The sequence below is a fragment of the Crocuta crocuta genome, unplaced genomic scaffold (assembly GCF_008692635.1).
Source record: "Crocuta crocuta isolate KB4526 unplaced genomic scaffold, BGI_CrCroc_1.0 scaffold64, whole genome shotgun sequence".
Lineage (NCBI taxonomy): Eukaryota > Metazoa > Chordata > Mammalia > Carnivora > Hyaenidae > Crocuta > Crocuta crocuta.
The window spans coordinates 12,698,822-12,719,214 of record NW_027530640.1 but is presented as its reverse complement, the minus strand read 5'-3'; the positions used below and the strand labels follow the sequence as shown (position 1 = coordinate 12,719,214).

Below are 20,393 nucleotides of genomic sequence, written 5' to 3'. Positions count from 1 at the left end.
TTTCTCCTAGTCTATCGGTTACCCCAAGATGAAGACCTTCAGGGCACCAGGGGAACAAAATTCTGTTTGAGAGAAGCCACGCAACAAAGATAACACAGGACAATCACAGCCAATTGCAGGAACCACCGCACCCCAGAACATTTTATTCAGACCTTATTGCTTACAGTTAGAGAGACACTGATTGAACTACACCAAATATCCCTGTGCCTGGTGCCAGGTCACTCTTTTTAGAGCTTCCCTAAGCTGTTGAGAGCTGGGACACTGCTAGACAGGGGCAGGACCCAGAGTGAGAAAAATGGTACCTCCTAGGAGCTGTAGAAGGGACAGTGGGCTTTGAGAGGGCCTTTGGGGTGAGGAGAGAGGTCAGGAGTGTAGCCTTAAGCCAAGGCCCAGGGGCAACATTCCCTGAGATGAGTCAAGCTCCAGCCCTCTCTGGGGTCTCCAGAAAAAGGCTGGGTGTGTGTGGAGAGCAGCGCTGTTGAGGGAGCAGGGGGCAATGTCTCCAGGTGCCACTGGAGCAAGGGGAGCTTGGAAGAGTAGCCTGGATGACGGGTGTATAATCTGTGGCAGCTGGGCTTTCCTGCATTATAGTGGAGGTGGATAGCTCTTCTGGGGGAGTCATGTACCACAGCGGGGCTGGAGTAGTCAGTACCAGGGCAATGGGTCTGCTGGGGTGACCACAGGAGGCAAGGAAAGCCAACTATTGCCTGCACCCCACTTGAAGCAACTGCATTCATGCAGGATGAGGTGGAGATCCACTGGGGAGGAGTCACTTCTAAGGCCGGGGTATTCATGCTCTCCCATTTCCTTATTCTAGAAGAACCTTGGGGCAAATCCAGTTTTCACGTTTCCTGGGGTAACCTTTCCTCCACCCACCTCCAGAGACTAACCTGGCTACTCCCACTTCCCCAGCGTTTGTCACAAGGCACTTGTTACGGGGCTGGCTGCTGAAGAAGGGTGGGGAGGCCTCGGAGGTGGCACCCAATCTACAGGGTCAGGAGTCCGGGTGGAGGTGGTCAGGGACTAGCGGCTGCCATAGTACAGGCGCACAGCCAGGCCAATGAGCAGCGTGGCCAGGAAGAAGGCAGCTGTGAGCTGCAGCCGCAGCAAGGCTGCTGAGAGCACGGCGTTGACCACCAGGGAGCAGGACACAACGAAGAGGCGTGTGATGCTGCTGCCGTGCTTCATGACTGCTGACATAAGCAGTCCATTTAGTGCCTGGCTCAGCACCACAAGCGCTGCCCAACCAGAGAAACCCTCCAGGAGGCCGGGGCCAGGGCCGCCACCTGCATGCAGACCCAGATTCAGGAGCACACCAAAAGTGTAGAGGAAGAGGTTCTGAAGTGCTAGAGGCAGCCGCTGTCGCTTCATGAGCAGCTCTGTGTACACGGACGACAGGCCCGAGATGAGGCAGTACAAGATGAGAAGCAGTAGTCCCAGTGGAGTGACATGCAGGGACATGGGGCCAGCAGCAGCTGCTGGCAGGGGGCCAGAAAGGGTGCTTCCAGGGTCTTGGAGACCACCAGCTGCATAGCAGGCCCCTGCTGCCATCAGCAGCAGCAGTGCCAATCCCTGGCGTGCAGAGAGGCGGTGCCGAAGACAGAGGCAGTAGAACAGGGCCGTGCTTCCAATCTTGAGATTGCTCAGCACCTGGTAGGTGCTGGGGTCCATGTAACGTTGAAGATAGATCACCAGATTGTTGTTAGCGCCATAGAGAAGGGCTGATATCGCAAAGGGGGCAGCCTGGCGCCATGGAGGGGCCCCCTGAGGCCATGCTTGCCAGCCCACCATGAGGGAGAAGGCGCACAACAGTAGCTTGGTCAGCTCAGTCAGCAGCACAGCTGAAGAGGGCCGGAAGGGCACTCTGCCGTTCACATGGCACAGTGCCAGCAATGGGGCATGGGCACCATACATGGCAGTGGACAGGAGTAGCATCAGGGTCCAGCGGGCCTGCCTGGGACGGCCCAGGCTTGGCATACCCCCGTCCTCTACATTCATGCCCAAACCAGACCCTGGGTGGCCTATGCAGCTAGCAAGGGAACAGGGGGGATTACAAGTTTGGGGAAAATCGGTATGGAGCCGGCTCGTAGGAGGGAGGAGCCATGGTACATTGCTAAAGAGAATACTGAAAATCGGAGTCAGCTCCAAACCCCACAGTCAGGGCTGGAAGAGGAAGGGGTCGGTGGCCCTAAATGCCACAGTCTTGAGACCAGTCCCATGGGGTTAAGGAGGGGCGTCCAGACTACTGGCTGATAAGCCACTGTTCACCTTTTGCAAGAAGGAGAGCAGGAATGAAAGCTGTGGAAAAGTTGGAGATAGCAAATGGGTGATGGCTGGGGAAGCCAGATATGGTGTCTGTGGTTGAAAGGCCTCTACCTGTAGACCCAAGATGGTCATCCTTCCTCCCCCATGGGATCCAGAGCTAGTCGGGCCCCTTGCGCAATGACCGAAGATAGTCCCTCAACGTCTTCTCCACATTAGGCACAGCATATGCTTGAGCTGCGTAGATCCCAGTGCAGGTACCCACAGCAAAGCCCAATACTGCTGATGCCCTCAGTTTTGCCACCACATAGCCGGCTAAGAAGCCCTTGAGGAATGGGGAGGACAAGAGTGAGCCATCCTGTGGAGGAAAATGCAGAAGGAAACTCAGCCAGGGTCTCTCTTCTCTAACCAAGAGCTACTCAAGCTGGCCTTAAATCATCCCACCACCTTCTCCTTACTCTGGAAAGCTGCAGTATTCTCTCCAAAGATTCTGGAGGCAGAAAAAGAACCTAGGAGTCCTGATCACACAATCTCAGAACCCTGGGGGTTAGAAGGCTCCAACCACAGAACCCTACCACCACAAAGCTACAGAAATGTCCCTGTGGAATCTGATCCCTACTTGTTTCTCCAACCTTACTTCCTAGCATGCTCCCCCATTACTGGAGCCAAATTAAACTACTTTCATCCCTCCTGTTCATCATGCTACTTCCAACTTGAAGAACTTTGCGTATGTTGTTCCATCTGCCTGAAATGAACTCTCCTCCCCTCTCTATCTAGTTACCTTCTATTTAAGATACCAGTTCAAGTATCATTTTCTTAGAGAAACTTTCCTTGGGGTCACAGAAAACAGGCACTCAACAACCATTTGTTGAGTAAGTCTCTACCACCCCTTCAAAAGCATACTGGGCAATGAAGCCCAAGGCCAGAGGTGGGGGGGTGGGTGGAAAAGAGTGGTGGGCAGATGCAGATTTACCTGGCCCACACCACTGTTGACTTCGTCTTCCACACGCTGCTGCAGGTGTTCCAGCTGGTTCTTGAGAAATGCCAGGTCTTTAAGCTTGGGCAGAGAATCCTAGAACAAGAGAGAAGCTGGCTCGAACAGGTTAACCTGGCCCAATTCTCTGCTCAGGTCTATCAGAGGCTGGGTGGTTTTTTAATAAAAACTTCCTGAGATGAAAGGCACTGAAAAGTAAAGAATTCACACGGGGACCAGGGAGGGGGTGACAGATGGGATCTGCATCTGTGACAACCCTTTCGGAATTTTATAAAGCAAGCAATGTGTAGTAAGACAAGAGGAAATGCTAGGACACATTCAATTAGATTTATCAGGCAAGCACTACCGAATAGACTATTGGTAGCAATGGGTCCGTCTTGTCTACTGTGTCCTCAGGCCTCACACAGGGACAGGTAAGCACTTAGTAAATACGTGGATGATACCGAACTTCCAAACCAGTGGTGAATTATGGCCTGAGGCAGTACCCTGGAAGCTCTGGGGTAAATCTGATTTCTGCCTGGGCTTCTTCCTCTTTTCCCCCAAGGACATCCGAAGCTACATGTGTGATTGGATGCGCTGGCTGGGGTTGGGGTGGGGTGGCTGTCTGCAGGAGTGTTGGTAAATGAACTATGTGGTTTTAATCGCGTAGAAGTATAAAATTCAGTGTATGCCCAAGGGAATTTAAATGAGAATAGAGGGTCCGTGCGGCTTGGAAACATCATGTCTGTAAGACAGGAATTTCGGGGGCCAGGGAATGCAAAAGAGTGAGGAGTGTGTCAGAGTGAATGTGTTTGAGTGTGTGCCGGTAACTGAGGACCGTGAGGGTCGGGAGAGAGGACACCTGGGAGATGCCGGGCTCTGCCTGCCTCGTGTAGTGGTTCCACTATTCCACTCCCCAATGTTGAGGCAGTCGAAAAGAGTAAAAGCCCGCCTAGAGAAAATGAGGGGCATCCCCAAGCAAGACAGGCTCCATTATCTCTTCTTCCAAGGACTAGAACGGTATGAAGACCACCCCACACTGCAGATAATCCTTACATTCACTCACCTTGTCATCCGCCATCTTCCCCGCCGAACTTGTTGCGCAGGCGCAGCCCCGCCTCCCTCTTGCAAAGTACTACGGCCATCTTTACTGAGGGCGGAGGTACTTCCGGGGCAGTTTTGGAAAGGGTGGAAGAGGTATTTTCCCGTCGGCCGAGCCTTGGCGGCTTCCTTCTCTCATATGCCCCACGTGACTTCTCCAGCACGACCCTAACTGCGTGTCCGCGCGCGCACACGACCTGGGCTCAATGATCTCACACGTATGCGTGTGCGCGCTGCGTAAGTTCGTGTAACAAGTCGTCCGCCCTTCGATGAGCTCATAGTTGCGTGGTGATGTCACTGGGAGCGTTGGCATCGTGCGCCTTCTCCGGTTCCACGCACGGAAACGCGCACCCACTTGGGGATCCAGACGCCTGTTTATACGCGCCACCCCTCAGCGGGCGGCGCTGCTCAGGCCCGGCCATTCCCGCCCCTGGGACCCGGCTCCAACCCCACCCCGTATTTGTGCGGCACCCGTTGGCCTGGCCCGCGCAGGGAGGCTGGGCTTGTGGGCGCTGCAGCTCCCGAGGTCGAATTGGGCTGAGATTGCCGGCCGGCAGAGGCCGGCGGGGACGCGGTCGGGGCTATGCTGGGCAAGGATTACATGCTGGCCATCATTCTGGTCAACTGCGATGGTGTGCACGGGGTCCCGATGGGAGGATGGGGAGCTGAGGGGTAAACAAGGGAGTTGACGGGGTATGTCTCGCGGTGAGGACCACGGGACAAACAACCCCTGGATCTTTGCGCTGCAAAGGATCTCCTGTACCTCCAGCCTAAGGATTGTCCCCTTTGGGATGGTGGAAGGGTACTGACCGTGTTATTCGGGCTTCACGAATATGCCATTACAATCCCGTTTTTCCTCTTCCCGTTTCGTGTTCTTGTAGATGACTTGTGGGGGGACCAGAGTCTTGAGGGAGAGCCAGGCCTGCCCCCTGGCTGGAGGAAGATACGCGATGCTGCAGGTACTTACTATTGGCACGTACCCAGTGGCAGCACCCAGTGGCAGCGCCCAACCTGGGAGACAGGAGATGCAGAGGACCTAGGCACGGTAGGTGGAGTGTGTGGAAGGGATCTGAATCCATGTGCGAATCTAGGCCTGCTGTTATACTGACCTAACCTCTTCCCTACAGAGGACGGAGGGGATTTGGGGACTTCGGCCCCCCAAGGGGAGATCCTTCTCCAGCCTGGAGAGCTCACTGGACCGGAGGTAACAGGGATAGGCCAGGCAGAATGAAAGGCTTGGGGTTCCATGGCACTCAGAGATGCAGCTGGACCCACATTCTGCTTTCAAGCCCAGGTTCTTGGCTCTGTCCCATTTCTTGAGTCTCTCAATATTTTGAATTTTGTCCCTAGATCTGTGCTCAGTGTTTTGCTACATTATCTTCCCTATTCTGGGTACTGATAAATCATGTTCTAGATCTTGGCCACTCTCCTAGGCCCTTTCTGTGGGGTTCCTGTCCTGTGTTCTAGAGTCTCTTGTCTCAATTGGGGTTCTGGTCCACATTTTTATCCTGTTCCATATTTGTAACTTTTGTTCTGTGTCCACTGTCCTGAATTTTTGCTCAAATTCTAAGCCACACTCTACGTTTCATTTACTTAATATGTACTGGGCCCTCTCCCACTCTGGTTTTATATTTGGGGCGCACTGTGTTCTGGGTCTTATCACACATCTCCTGCCCATCAAGTAGTTGGGGTCTCATTACTGTCCCTTCTGTAGGAAGTGTGGTCTCCTTATGAGCTCTGCTCTGTTCCAGGAACTCTTTGTCCTGGTATGGTGAGGAATCCTACATCCAGAGCATGGAGCCAGGGGCTAAGGTAGTGTCTTGGGCCTGAGGGCCAGCCCGGGGAATAGTAGTGGGGGTGGTGGATTGTTCCAAGGGAAAGGTAAGGAGTGGGATTGGGCCGAGAAGAGGTGATCAAAGGTGAAGGGAGTGGGTACCAGAAGGTTTATATGTGTGGAACCTGTGACACCTCCCATCCTTTTCCACCTCCTATTCCACTTCCACGTGTGCCTCTACTCAATCAGGGTCCTCCTGTCCTTTCTCCCAACCCGTCAGTGCTTTGCAGTCCGCTCCCTGGGTTGGGTAGAAGTACCCGAAGAGGATCTGGTACCAGGGAAGAGCAGTATTGCAGTCAATAACTGCATCCAGCAACTGGCCCAGACTCACAGCTGTAGCCGCAGCCAGGCCCCAGATGGTGCCTGGGGCGAGGTGAGCTGGCTGGCCCTGCAAGGGATTCAGCCCAGGGCCCAGCAGAGGTAGTTGCTGCCAGATTGCCTGTTCCCTATGGCAACCACCTTTCTCTGAGCTCCAGACTGATCTTTCCTTGGCAGGGCCAGAGCATGCTGATGATCCTGAAGAAGGATGCCATGAGCCTGGTGAATCCTCTGGACCATAGTCTGATCCACTGCCAGCCTCTGGTGCACATCCGTGTGTGGGGTGTGGGCAGCTCCAAGGGCCGGTGAGGACCCCTACATCCCCCCAAGTGAGAGTTGCTCCTCCCTCCCTCCTGCAGGCTGTGATCCCCACTGATGCTGATCCTCTGTACTTGAACCCCTGGACACAGATCCTCTGACATGGACCCAAGCTCTGCCTCCCCTGCCTGGTCCAGCCCTGGTTGGGGAGGGTGGGCCCAGCTCAGCAGGGACGGATAGGGGAGAGCCTCAGAGGCTGGGCTGATTCTCTCCTGTGCTCCCACATGCTTCCGGAACAGTGACAGGTGAGTGACTGCCAGGTCCTTTGAGCCTCAACCCTGATCTCCTTGTTCCATCCCCACCATATCCCTTGCCTGACTTTTCAGTCTCCTGCTGGCACTACAGGCCCCTGCGCCTACCCAGCCTCTACCCTGCTCTGGTCTCTGCCACTGCCCCAGCCCCATCTCTGACCCTGCCAGGGACTTCGCTTTTGTGGCTGGTGACAAAGACAGCTGTATGCTCAAGTGCCATGTGTTTCGCTGTGACGTCCCTGCCAAGGCCATTGCCAGTGCCCTGCATGGGCTCTGTGCCCAGGTAAGGGCCAAAAGTGGGGCAGGAAACATGGGTATGGAGCTGGGTCTGAAGGTTCCAAGGTGGTTGGGTCTCTTATTTTAGTTCCCCTCTCGCTGTATCTCATGCTGGTTGCATTGTGTTTCAGATCTTGTCAGAGCGAGTGGGTGTCAATGAGGATTCCCCTTGCTCCCTAGACCCCATCTCCCCTGAGGACCTGCCACGGCAAGGTATGGAGAAAAAGGCGCTACACTGCAGCAACAGGCTACTTTGGTGAAAGTTGGGGTTATTTAGTCCTGGTTGTAGTACTTCTCTGAAGATATGGGACTTCTGATGTGTGCTGGTTTCAGGGATCCCAAGCTCTGAATTGGAGGAGCGAGCTTCCGTGGTCTTCTTTCTACTAGCTCCATTTCTCTGAAGGGCGGGGAGAAGGGTCATTGAGAGAATGTCCAGGCCAACTTGCTATGTGTATATTTCAGTGGAGCTGCTGGATGCAGTGAGCCAGGCTGCTCAGAAGTATGAGGCACTGTACATGGGGACCCTGCCAGTCACCAAAGCCATGGGTGAGGACTGAGCTGGCTGAGGGGTGGGTTCTATGAGGTAAGGTAAGGAGGGTAAGGCAGGATCGACCACCATTTCTCAGAGTGCACCTCTGGCCCCAGTCTGGCCTAGCATGTGCCATCCTTCCCAACTCAGGATTCTAAGCCCAGCCCCAGCTATTCTCATATCATCTCCCTGAATCCCAAGTCAGTGAGACGGGGTAGACACTCCCTGCAGATCCCTTCTTTCTTTACTTTTGGGAGACACCATGGTGGGCATGTCCCCTCAGGCATGGACGTGCTGAATGAGGCCATTGGTACCCTCACCAACCGGGGGGACCAGGATGCCTGGGTCCCTGCCATGCTCAGCGTGTCTGACTCTTTCATGACCGCACATCCCATTCAGGTACTAGAATAAGGTGAAGTTGGGGGCTGTGGAGGGGTGGGGGGGATGCTGAGGGGTAACTGCTTGCTGTTGGAAGAGCTCAGTGGGTCCAGCCAGTGCCTGGTCCTCTAGTGACTAGGCCTGGTGTGGGCAGGCAGAAGCTGGTGCAGAGGAGGAACCACTGTGGCAGTGCCCTGTGCGCCTTGTGACCTTTATTGGTGTTGGCCGTGACCCACACACCTTTGGCCTCATTGCTGACCTGGGCCGTCAGAGCTTTCAGTGTGCGGCCTTCTGGTGCCAGCCCCATGCAGGAGGGCTCTCCGAAGCTGTGCAGGCTGCGTGCATGGTGAGTCAGGGGCAGAAATGGGTGGGTGGGTTTGCCCTGCAGCTGCTGTACTGGTGATGGGTTCAGGACTGGCAGTTTCTCCAGAAATCACAAACCAGTGATCCCAGGGCTGACTTTGGCAAACTATTTTATTTTGCCTTCAAGCTGTCTTTAATAAGTTTAAATTAGTCGCCAATATTTGGAACCAGGATGTTTCATGTATCGTTACTTAAAATATCAGAAGCTCTGGTACTGGGTCCCACACTTAGAAATTTCAACATTCAGCTGGAATCATGTAGGGGCTGCTCCTGGTTGGGTGGGCACTGTTTTTGCTGTTTGTCTCCTTTAGGTTATTTCCTGGCATCTGTGGGTATTGGAGTGTGGGATGCTTGAACTTTATGAGTTCAGCTCTCTCTTCCTTCAATAAATACAAGTGCCTATAGGGTACCAGGCACCATACTTGACTTTGGCAATTCACTGATACAGAAGAAACAGCCTTTGCCCTCACAGAACACTTAGGTTAGACCAGAGACAGACCAGAAAGGGCTTGTACACCACAGGATGATGGAGGAGATGGCCACTTCAGGGGCTCAGGAAGGCTACCTGAAAGAGGTGATAGAAAACTGAGAGTTGAAGGTCTCAGGAAGAAGTTAATCAGGTGAAGGGGAATGGGACAGGCGTGCCAGATACAAGGAACCCCACCTGTGAAGATGAGAGCAATAGTCATGGATCAGGATATCTGAAAGAATCTAGTATATCTGGAGTGCAAAGGGCAGAGGGGGAGAGTGAGAGATGGGGGCAGGAAGAACAGCAGACACCATGTCATGGAAGAACTTAGAGATTGGGGTGTTGAATTTATTTTGTCTCCAGTCACTTTGAGCCATTGAAGGGTTTTAAGCAGTGAATTCACGTTTGTGAATGAGGAAGACCACCTAAGGTAAAAAATTCAAAAGACACGAGAAGTAGTAGGACCATTTAGGACCCCCGTTGAGTTCAATTGAAAGAAGATTGGGGCAGTTGGTGGGAATGAAGTTTGGGTTGTAGACCTTCTCCTTGACTAGGGAATTCACTTTGCCAGGAGGCAGTCTGCTCCTGTGAAAGATGGAGAGGAGTATGATTAAGAGCACATGCTGGTTAGTCAGAAATAGGTTTGCATTCAAATTCTATCTTTTTTTTTTTTTTGGCCTAGCTGACCTTGGCATTCTCTCTGAACTGAAATTTTGTCATTTGCAAAAGAGTAGTAACATCTGATCAATAAGTTTAGATTAAGTTAGAGTATAAAAAGCAATTTGGCATAGTGTCCAGCCCTCCTTAAATGCTCTGTAAATGTTAAGTTTTGTGTTTGGGAGTGCTATAGGGCTGAAGATGGGGCCGACTACCAGCCTTATACTGGACTGAAGCCATGGCCCGTTCCCTGTTCTGCAAAGCTTTCAGGGAGTGCAGGGGCAGAAAGGAGCTGGATCCTCACATTCCCCTTTTCCCTAGGTTCAGTACCAGAAGTGTCTTGTGGCCTCTGCAGCTCGAGGCAAGGCCTGGGGTGCCCAGGCCCGTGCCCGCCTGCGGCTCAAGCGGACCAGCTCCGTGGATTCCCCAGGAGGTCCTCTGCCTCTCCCCCTGCTCAAAGGAGGGGTTGGAGGTGCAGGGGCAGCCCCTCGAAAGCGGGGTGTCTTCTCTTTTCTTGATGCCTTTCGTCTGAAACCCTCTCTGCTCCATATGCCCTAAGTTAATCCAGGAGGAACTGGGTAAGGAGGCTCTGGGTCCATGCCCAGCTCTATACCCCCTCATTTTCCAGGGGCCTGTAGCCTCTCTGTCCTTGAAGCCTTGTCTGCCTTCCCCTCCGGCTCTTGCCCACCCTCTGTTTATTGCCCAATTTATTAAATATTTATAGGGATGACTGAGAGGCCCTGCACCACAACTTAGGCCCCTGGCTGTCCTTTCCTTGGGTCCCTGTGTTCCTTGCCCCTGTCCGGCCCTGGACAGTTGGCTCTACCTCAGCAACACTTTATAGCAAAATCAGTACAAATAAAAATCCCTCAGTGACCTCACTAGGTGTCAGTACATTGGGCCTGGGACAGGGTTGGGGGTTAAGAACCTGTGTGAGGTGAGTGTCTGTCTGTGCTTGGTGTTGGTGGCTGCCTGTAGTCACATGAGGGCATGGGTGTGATGGAAATCTGATTTCATTCATCCAACAAATTTATTTTCTAAGGTCTTTTGTATGTTAGGCACTAAGTGAGTCAGTGGAATATAATAAAATATGGGTTCTGCCTTCTGAGACTGTCAGAAGGGCAGGTGAACAAGAGTTAAATAAGATAGAAGATAATACGTGGTACGACTAGGGAATTCTCAAGGTCATGGGAGCACCAACAGGATCCTTAATCTGCCTAAGGTATTACTAGGCTTCCTGAAGAGTTGACATCGGCGTCCTGAAGGAAAATGAATACTAGTTACTGAGTCTACAGAGCATAAATGTGCAGGGCAGTGGAGAGAGAAGTTTTAGAATACCACCTGGCTAGATCACACAGGGACATTTGTGGGGCAGGAGCTTTTGGTGGTTTAAATTTGCTCCTGCGAGCAACTGTGACACAGATTGAGCCTATAAGGGGATAGGGCTCCTAGAGAGCCGCCTTTTGGAAAACAGCCTCCTTTGATGCCTTGTGATCAGGGCCCCGATGCCTTATTAGCTGGAGGTCTCGAGTTCCTTAGGGAGCCGGCGCAGTTTCCCTACACCGGCTTCCGGCGTTTCTGAACTGCAGTTCAACGTAGAGGGCTCCTGGCAATCAGGTCGCCCGCGGGACGCCCCAATCCGCTCGGGTGTGCGGCCGCCCCGGAAGTGACGTGCTGCGCCGCTGACCCTGCGGAAGTGGAGATGGCGGAGCTGTACGTGAAGCCGGGTGAGCGCAGCCGGCTGGCTAGGGGCGCCGGGTCGTCTCCCCTGCCCAGGCCGAGGGTAGCTGCTGCAGGGGGGGCGGGCCCTCCATCTGCCCCGGGCTCGCCTCACACGTCCCCTCACCTCCGCAGGCAACAAGGAGCGCGGCTGGAACGACCCGCCGCAGTTCTCGTACGGGCTGCAGACCCTGGCTGGTGGTCTCAAGCGCACGCCGCTCACTAAGAGGGTCGCCGCTCCCCAGGATGGCTCCCCCAGAGGTGCGTGGGGACCCTTTGCGCGGAGACCGGCCGAGAATGGGCGATGTCAGGGATAAGCTTGGCCCGCGGGCCTGTTTTGTTCCTCTCACGTCTCCCTGAGAGCTTAAGCTCGGTAATGGGGCACAGGGCAGGCTCTTCTCAGAGCCCGTTCTTCACTGTCTAGGTCAATAAATAGAAAGTTTCAAAAGAATCTCTTTGCTTTCACTCTAGGGGATCTCATCCGGACCTATCGTATTTAATATAGTTTTTATTCTCAAATTGTTTTCAAATTTTATTTCCAACCTGTAGCTCTTCCCGGAATACCATAGTGGTATATCCATTTGTCTCGTTATGCACCGTCACTTGGTTATATAAGCATCCAGACTTAACGTTTTATTCATTCATTTAATCAGTGTGTTATTTCCTGAGCATCTCTGAGCCCAGGCACTGCTTGAGGGCGGACAAGACAAAGTTTCACTTTTCATGGAGGCTATTCTCTAGCTTTGGAGATGGACAGAGTTCACACATTGGAAACAGCTAGTGCAAAGGCTCTGAGAACAAGTTTGGCAAATTCAGAGACTGAAGGGATACCTAGTGGCTAGAGCACAGTGGGGTAGAGAGGTTAAAATCTGTGAAGTAATTAAAATCTGAGTAGACAGCAGACAGTTTTGTAAACGAGGAAAAGGAGTTTGTATTTTAATCTGTGTCAAGCTGGAAGCCACTGAAAAGTTTAAATCAGAGGGCCGCCTTTACTTCTGAGCATTTCCCATGCCAACAGGTGGGGCTATGGCCCTGAGAAACGGGCTCAAATGTAGCTTTTTCAATACCCCTGTATTATCCACACTCAGGACACTGCAGAGGAACGACACAAACCAAGGTTTCTTAACCTTGGTACAACTGACATTTTCGGTCAGATAATTCTTTGTGGTGAGGGACTGTCCTGTACGTTCTAGGATGTTTTGTAGCATCCCTGGTTTCTACCCATTAGATGCCAATAGCACTCACTCACCTAGTTGTGACAGCCAAAAATGCCTCCAGACATTTGCCCCAGGGACAGAATCTCCCCAGGTTGAGAAACACTGATTGATGTACATCTTCAAAACCCCTCACTGTGTCTGGTGTGTGGAAAACTGATTTCAGGGAAGAAGTGGAAAGACAAGTGGCTATTACAGAAACATGGGCAAGATTTAATTTGGACAAAAGTGCGAGTATAGAGATGGTAGGAATTGGACAGATATGGCATATGTTACTGGGGAAATCAGTAACATACAGGATATATGGATATAGGTGAGAGAAAGAGGAATCAAGGTAATTTAAGATTTTTTGCTTGAGGAACTAGCTGGTATTGTTCATAGATATGGGAAGCTGGGGGATGGGGAAATAGAGGTTTTGGGGGGAGGGGGGAAGCAAGCTTTGTCTTGGTAATGTTAAATTTGGGCTGCTACTGTGAGGAGAGGTCTACGGCAGAATTACAGAAATGAGTCACAATCATATGGGTGGTGTTTGATTTCATGGGCTTAAATAAGGCTACTTAAGGAGAATGTGTGGATAGAGGCCTAAAGAGGATCCAACATAGCCCCAGAACTCTCTAGCATTTGAGGGTTGAGTAGAGCTGGAATTACTGAAGGGGCTTGAGAAATGGCCAGAGAAAAGAAGTAGGAAGAAAATTGAAATTTAATCTGGGAGACAGAGTAAAATTTTGACTCAAGCATGATGGATGACGCTGAGAGGTCAGGTAAGATAGAGAAAAGGGACGACAGGATTTGCCAGACTAGATTGGACACTGGTGACCTGACGGTAGCAGTCTGTGGAGTGATGAAAGTAGAAACCCCGCTGGAATGGGCTGAGGAGAGAATAAAAAAAAAGCAGACAGAATAACTAACTATACACTATATAGCTCATTCAAGAAATTCTGCTGTGAGGCAGAGAGAAATGAAGCTGTGCCCAAGGACGGAATGCAAGGTAAGGGAGGATTTTGTTTCTAAGATGGTGAACACTAGAGCATGGCTGTATGCCGGTGGGCTGATTCTCTAGTGGGAGAACTGGTGGTGCAGGAAAACAGGATAACTGCAGGAGAGAAGCCTAGCGAAGGCAAGAAGCCGGCATCGGTACAGCTGGAAAGATGGCCTCTGAGAGGAGCAGGAAACCATCTTTCACAGGAGGAAGGAAAGTGGCCACAGGTACAGGTGGGTTAATAGAACTGGTGGGGAGAAGAAGGGTTAACAACCTTTTTTCTTAGGGAAGTAAATATGAGGCAGTATTGGAAGTAGACTGCAGGGAAAGGAAGAGCAGGGGGAGAAGGTAGACAAACTCAAAGAGAAAATGTGAAAATGGTTGTTCTGAAGAATGGAAAAACAATGCAAAGGATAGGAATCTGAGTGTTGGGTACCTTTTGAAATCTGTACCCATGGATTTCAAGTGTAACGCAAAAGCACGGTTTTGTTTTTCCTTCCAGCAAGTGTGGGCAAGTTGGGTTTACCAGGAAAGTGGGACGATGAGAGGGGGGATAAGTGAGGGAAGAGTGTTTATAAGGGAGTGATTTTAATGCACTGTAAAATCTGATTGGCGGGGCTGGAAGGATAGGAGAGGTGGTCAGATTTTGGAGATGTGAATGCTTGTTCAGTGTTGTGAACAAGACACAGAGGTGTGAGAGGCTAAGGAGTGGGGAAAATCATCGCTGGAGGTGAGGAGCTGAAGAAACCAAGAGGCCAAATATCAGATGACTTAATCACCCATGTAGATGCTGATGCCTAGAATTGATTTTTCTCTTCCAGTCTTCTTCTTCCATAGGGCTTTTCTCCATCCCATTACTAAAGGCAGAAACCAAGAATCATCCTGGACTCCTCCCCCACTCACTTCCAATCCACAAGAGTCCTGTCACTGCCTCCTAAATTAATCTAAGAGCACTCCAGTTCCCCTCATCTGCTCTTTCCCTGTAGTCCTTGTCAGCCTCTCTTTCCTGGACTACTCTGTTAACCTCCTGACTGCTGTGCATGCCTCCATTCTTGACCTCTTCTCATCCATTTTTTCACAGACCATACAGAGTGAATGTCTTAAACCAGTCACGTCACTCCCTGCTTTTACAAACCTGCAGTGGCTCCCCATTACCATTAGGCTTGAGACCAAACTTCTCCAAAGCCTTATAGGATCTGGACCCCTGCTTGCTTTTCCAGAGATAGCTTATACTACTTTCTTTAGTGTTCCTAATTTCCATCCATGGAGGGCTGGTTTGTGTAACTTGAACAAGTCAGGACTTTTCCTGCCTCTTAGGCATTGCCCTTATCTCTGCCTAGTTCACGGTTCCTTCAGCTCTTCATGGCTGCATGTACCTCATCCGTTAGTTCTTAACTTTGTGAGGACTTTCTGTTACACTGAAATCTAGTATCTGCACCTATATTCTTAACTTACCACTGCAGCCTTGTGAAATAAGTGCTACTACCATGATAACCCCATTGTACAGAAGAGGAACCCAAACTCAGGGGTTAAAGGCAACTTGCTAAATGCCACATAGTGGATGAGCAAGGACAGACTTAGAAGTCATCTCAGAAGGCCTGCCTTGAACACTCAGTCTAAGTAGTTCCCTCTACTATTCTTTTATTACATCATGTTTTCTTTGTAGCATGCAACATAATTTGGTAATTGTGTGTGTGTGTGCATGTCTCCCTTTCTCTAGGATTTCTGCTCTGAGGTCAGAAACCTAATCTCTCTGGTTTACTACTCTGTCTCTGGTGCTTTGCACATTGGGTTATGGTAGAGACTTCATAAATACACATTTTTGAATGATGGGGTTGTCCCAGAGAGTAGCCCTCTAGAAGGGATGAAGTTAAGAATTGAGCTTCTTACCTATTTTAGCTATGTTTGCTTGATTGCACTTTACTTTTTTAGTTCCCACCTTACAGACTTCTCCGGGGCTTCCCCCAGTGGGGCCTCCACCTTCTTCAAGTAAGGCTTCCAGGCCCCCACCTGTGGGGAATTGTCCTGCCTCCAGTGTGGAGCCAGCAAATTTCTCAGTCACTGAATCTGAAACTCTGCTGGAAGATGTGCTCAAACCTTTGGAAGAGGCATTGGAGGATTGCCGCGGTCACACAAAGGTAATAAGCCTTGGCACACTAGTGGACTGCTAGAAGGACTGCCGTCAACAGCCAGATGCAGGTGTGGCTCTCAAAGGTAGACCCTCTAGTCCTTTTGGCCTTGGCTCAAGAATTTACCCATTTCTGAGTCATGGACCCCCTTCAGAATCTGTTAAGGATTAGTGATGATAACAACCTGATTTTTATTAACTCTAGGCTATTCAGAGGAGACCCTGCTGATTCTGTGCTCAGGGAGGGAGAGGGAAACCTCCTTTTTGGATCTATGGTGTTTTCTTTGTTCTCTGGAGGCAAGGGACCGGAGAAGTCTTAAAGGAAAGTAACATAAGTTTTACTTCTTTGGTCCTTAGTTTTCTCATTTGTAAAGTCGCACTACAGAATGAGTTTCTGAGGATCTGAGAAGCTCTGGAAATTTTAAAATTCTAGCCATACATGCATTTTTCTTGGGAGGAGATCCGTAAGATTTATCGGAATCTCAGCGGGGCCTCTAACCAGATTAAGTGTGAAGTTGCCTGGGCCAGAGAAAGCAGGTGCTTCCTATCTGGCCTTGCCTTTCCCCTGCTCCTGTTGGGCTGGTGGCATTGACATGGAGGGGACTTCTGTCTCTCAGAAGCAGGTGTGTGATGACATCAGCCGACGCCTGGCTCTGCTGCAGGAACAGTGGGCTGGAGGGAAGCTGTCAGTGCCGGTGAAGAAGAGGATGGCTCTGCTGGTGCAAGGTACGGGTAGGTCACTTGGTGTAACCTAGAGGACTCTTGACTTGTCGTGGATGGCTGAGCTGGAATAGACACTGAGGTTCTGACTAGTTGGGAGGAGAGGAGCGGGAGCTAGGTCTTTTGCCCCAGGCTGCTTGTTTAGCCCCTTTCTTTCCTCAGAGCTTTCAGGTCACCAGTGGGATGCAGCAGATGACATCCACCGCTCACTCATGGTTGACCATGTGACTGAGGTCAGTCAGTGGATGGTGGGAGTTAAAAGATTAATTGCGGAGAAGAGGAATCTGTCTTCAGAGGAAGAGGCCAATGAAGAGAAATCTACAGCTACAGCTGAGGAGGACCAGACGGTATCAGGTGTCCAAGAGGCTCCATAGTCCTGTGGGATCCCTAGACTCACCTCCCACCATCTCCTACACCTTGGCAGGGAGGCCTGCTCTCACCTGGCTCCCTCTTAACCACTTGGGAGACTGTCTGCCCCCTTGGGATCCTTGGCCTGATCCATCCACCTCTGGAGGAAGAGGTTCTACCTGGGCCACAGGGAAGTCACTTGTTACCCATAACATATGCATTTCAATAAAAACATCTCAGTAGTGGGCCCAGATAGGAGAGATAAGCCCTTTTTGTGCCAAACTGGTCCCCTGTAGTGTCTTTGACTGCCCTGCTCCTTGTATACCCTGCAGACCTCTGTTCTTCCTTCTTTCATCATGAACTGCCTTGGCTAGGCATGATCACTTGCTGCCCACCACTTTCCCCCCAGATAGACTGAAACACACCTTCCTTGCTGGGCTGAGCATACCTTTTTTTGGATGACTTAATTTCAGTATGAGAACAGAGGCTCAATAGCAGTGGAGAGTTTTCCCTCAAGAAAAGGAGACTGCCTTATTTGTACTGTCACCCTTGAGATATACAGTGCTATAGAGATTAGAACATAGCTGTATAAAGTGAAAGAGAAAAAGAGCAGATTGCTGAGATAGGGGATCATGGATTGTGACTTTTGGGGCCTCAATTTGGGCTCAAGAGTCTCTTCAAAACCTCTGAGGACAAGAGAGCCAGGTGAAGGGGCCACAGAGGTTCAAATCATGCTGGGAAGGGAGGATGGGGCCTGATCTTCACAGGAGGGAGAAAAGGCATGGGGACTGGAGAAGGTTAAACCCTGGGGCAGTGCCTCTTTTTTCCTGCTTTGGAATAGATAGGAAGGGACTGCTGGATAGGCCCAATTCCAGGAAGGCTGCTTCCTGGAAAGGCTGGAACAGCCCTTGGCTGGAGTCAGGCAATTGCTGTTTATGGTTTGGCGGCTCCTGTAGCCTGCCCTCACAGCCTGCCTCAGGCTCTAACTGCTGTTGGAAGTGGGCCCAATGACAGCTGGGAAGGGACCTGAAACTAACGGGTCTGCTGGGGCCCTCAGCTGTTTGGCTGACATGGCAAGGTCAGTGATGAGGAGAACACTGGAGTCAAGGCATTTCTTTGAATGTTTACTAAGCAGTCAGACAGTGACATACTCCATCCTTCAGTCCCAGCCTCAGTCCCTGATGATGGAGGGCTGGGAATTGGGAGGAGTACCTATAGACCAAAGGGAAAGTAGAGCTAAGGGCTTGGCAAGTTGCCCACTCCTATCCCTGGTCTAGCTGCCTCAGAACTAAGGGGGGCCCGAAACCAACAAGTCACTCCCTTCCAGATTAGATGAGGCCAAGTGGTGTTTGGAATACCCCAGGAAGAGGCGATGGCAGCAGCGGCATGAGGGACTCCTTTAACTCCACGCAGGGTCTTCTGCACTGGATCAGATGTCCATTTCGAATTGAGCGTCATCTGGAGGAAGAGAAGGCAGTTGGACTGGTTGCCGGGCTGAGGGTCTGCAAGCTCAGCACCCATGCAGAATCCCCTCTGAACATTAACTTCCCACTCTACTTCACAGGGGCATTTGGACTCCCCGCATTTCTTAATTTTAGGCCCTGCTTTCCTTACCGGGTATCTCTTCCTCTGTCTCCTTCTGCTCCTTCAGCTCCTCCAGCTTGGAGGGTGGGGCTGTTGGAGGAGTTGTGACCCCGGGAATCTGAGGGAGGCAGCAGGGGGGTGTCCGGGCAATGGGTGAGTTCTTGCACTCCAGCAGGAACTTTCGGTCGTAGATGATCCTGGTGCCTGTTAAGGGGTAGGGACTAGGTAAGAGGCTGGAGCTTGGGTATGGAGCTATCTGGAGTGCCACACACTTGCCTTTTAGGGACCTGGGAGTCACATTTCCCCGTATATTAAAGGGCTAGTACTCTGCAGCCTAGCTAGGATCTCAGCTGCCTAGCCTTCACAGCACTTGAAGACTTCCAGGTCTAACGAAGGTGTCACTAAGTGCCATAAAGAAAGTAGGATGCACTTTTGGTTTAGGATAGCTTCAAGTCATGGTTCTAAGGAACACAAGGAGACTGGGAGACTTCAGGTTCCTGTGTGGCTCTGCTGGCTCTGGGGCTTCACTGCCTCAGTGGGTGGTGGGAGGCGTTATCCCTTCATGCAGTTGGATCAGGAAGCCAAATGACAGGTGTAAAAAGGCATTTCACCCCTGCTGCCACCTGGGTTCTGATACCCTGCAGGGAAAAGCTGTGTTCCTCTGGACAGCTGCTTTCCCGGTGAGACACAGGGACATACTGTTCTTATCCTAACCCCTCCCAAGTCCTATCAGGCTCAGTCCCAGCCTAGAGGAACTTGGCCCCAGTTCTGTCCTCAAAGAGCCTTACCCTGTTCTTGCCCCTCCCTTCCCTCAGCCTCCACGTGGCAGGAAACCCTGGGTCGGGAGCCCAGCAGCTTAAGATCCCAGGCAGGCAACCCAAAGCTCCTGGCCCGGATTGCCTGAGCCCTGCTGTAGCCGCTTTGCAAGACCTGCCGCTTCCTGCTGAGACCAAGCTCAGGTGGGGCTTGGGCTCCTACTCCCCGGCGGCAAAGTTGGGAGGGGCGGGTGAGCAAGGCACAGAGTCTCCCGGAAGCTAGGCTCAAGGCCGTGTCGTATCACTTTGAGGTTTCAGGGTACTGGGCTTCAGTTTCAAACATCCCCCACCCCCTGCAAAAGCTAGAACCTGCAGAGGGGCCTGCGGACAGAGTCCAAGGCCTGCACCTCCCCACCCCTGCCCTGCGACAGCCTGCACGCGCTGGCCTGCCCAAAGCCCGCGCACCCCCCAGCCCAGCCGGCTGACCTCCTGGGGTAGTGGCGTATAGCGTGCCCCCAGGCGTGGTGCTGTAGCAGTCGGGCAGCGGGTCCCTGCCCCCAGGAATCGGGCAGCTCGTGGATGTGGACATAGCGACCGGGACAAGCAGGAAGGCAGTTGGCTGGTGCAGAGGACGCGGAGTGCAGCTAAGTCTGAAGCGGACTCAGTGGACCACGTGCGGCCTCAGCAACAACACCAGGACGACGTCACGCCCGGGGCGGGCCACCAGCCGTCACTCAATCCGACGGCCCCGCCCCAAACGCAAGAGCTCAAACCCGACTCGGAGAAAGTTGGAGTCCGAAGCCCCAGGCACAGGCCTTCATTTCCTGCCGGCTCATCATTGGCAGGCCTGACGCTGAGTGCTGCAGCCACTCAGCTGTTTAGTATTTAAGGTTTGAGCTGGGCGCCGGGACCAGTGAGCTATGGCGCACATTACTGTCATGTGTTAATTCACCCATTCCTCTCAACAGTTTTAGACAGTAAAGCACTATTATTAACCACATTTTACAGGTGAGGAAACTAAAGCCCAGAGAGGTTAAGTCACTGGTTCACAGTCATATCTTGTAGGAGGGGGAGCTGGGTTTCAGACCCGAGTATATCTGATTCCAGAGCCTGTGCTGTTCACAACTGGGCACTGCCTCCCATCAATCAGTTACGGTATAGGGTGAAAGTGGCCTCATGGCCTGGTGCACAGCAGGAAGGAGAACGTTAGGGAGGGA

General features: G+C 51.8%; 5 protein-coding genes across 6 annotated transcripts; 2 read left to right on the top strand and 3 right to left on the bottom strand.

Annotated features, from left to right (window-relative positions):
* Positions 1-113: 113 nt before the first annotated feature.
* Positions 114-2,003, bottom strand: SLC35A4 (solute carrier family 35 member A4). Its single transcript, XM_077768768.1, has one exon. The coding sequence runs from the start codon at positions 1,996-1,998 to the stop codon at positions 1,024-1,026; it is 975 nt and encodes a 324-aa protein (XP_077624894.1). The 5' UTR covers positions 1,999-2,003; the 3' UTR covers positions 114-1,023.
* A 419-nt stretch (positions 2,004-2,422) lies between these two features.
* On the bottom strand, positions 2,423-4,459 carry LOC144235255 (SLC35A4 upstream open reading frame protein). The gene is made up of 3 exons (XM_077768770.1): positions 4,302-4,459; positions 3,236-3,334; positions 2,423-2,620 (listed from the first exon to the last, which is right to left on the bottom strand). Exons 1-3 carry the CDS (start codon positions 4,314-4,316, stop codon positions 2,423-2,425), a joined length of 312 nt encoding a protein of 103 aa, XP_077624896.1. The 5' UTR covers positions 4,317-4,459.
* Positions 4,460-4,613: 154 nt separating this feature from the next.
* On the top strand, positions 4,614-10,610 carry APBB3 (amyloid beta precursor protein binding family B member 3). Of its 2 annotated transcripts, none has more exons than XM_077768766.1 (12): positions 4,614-4,968; positions 5,218-5,381; positions 5,464-5,540; positions 6,088-6,148; positions 6,391-6,543; positions 6,666-6,793; positions 7,133-7,340; positions 7,465-7,546; positions 7,796-7,879; positions 8,146-8,261; positions 8,395-8,586; positions 10,051-10,610. In XM_077768766.1, the coding sequence occupies exons 1-12, from the start codon at positions 4,920-4,922 to the stop codon at positions 10,285-10,287; spliced, it is 1,551 nt and encodes a 516-aa protein (XP_077624892.1). In that variant the 5' UTR covers positions 4,614-4,919; the 3' UTR covers positions 10,288-10,610. The 2 variants fall into 2 exon arrangements, with proteins under 2 accessions (XP_077624892.1, XP_077624893.1); XM_077768767.1 differs by having other exon boundaries at positions 4,615-4,968; positions 7,226-7,340.
* Positions 10,611-10,686: 76 nt separating this feature from the next.
* SRA1 (steroid receptor RNA activator 1) lies at positions 10,687-17,088 on the top strand. The gene is made up of 5 exons (XM_077768769.1): positions 10,687-11,456; positions 11,584-11,709; positions 15,574-15,779; positions 16,387-16,495; positions 16,652-17,088. The coding sequence occupies exons 1-5, from the start codon at positions 11,432-11,434 to the stop codon at positions 16,861-16,863; spliced, it is 678 nt and encodes a 225-aa protein (XP_077624895.1). The 5' UTR covers positions 10,687-11,431; the 3' UTR covers positions 16,864-17,088.
* Positions 17,089-17,940: 852 nt separating this feature from the next.
* EIF4EBP3 (eukaryotic translation initiation factor 4E binding protein 3) lies at positions 17,941-20,360 on the bottom strand. Its single transcript, XM_077768772.1, has 3 exons — positions 19,663-20,360; positions 18,452-18,625; positions 17,941-18,295 (listed from the first exon to the last, which is right to left on the bottom strand). Exons 1-3 carry the CDS (start codon positions 19,763-19,765, stop codon positions 18,267-18,269), a joined length of 306 nt encoding a protein of 101 aa, XP_077624898.1. The 5' UTR covers positions 19,766-20,360; the 3' UTR covers positions 17,941-18,266.
* Positions 20,361-20,393: the final 33 nt, after the last annotated feature.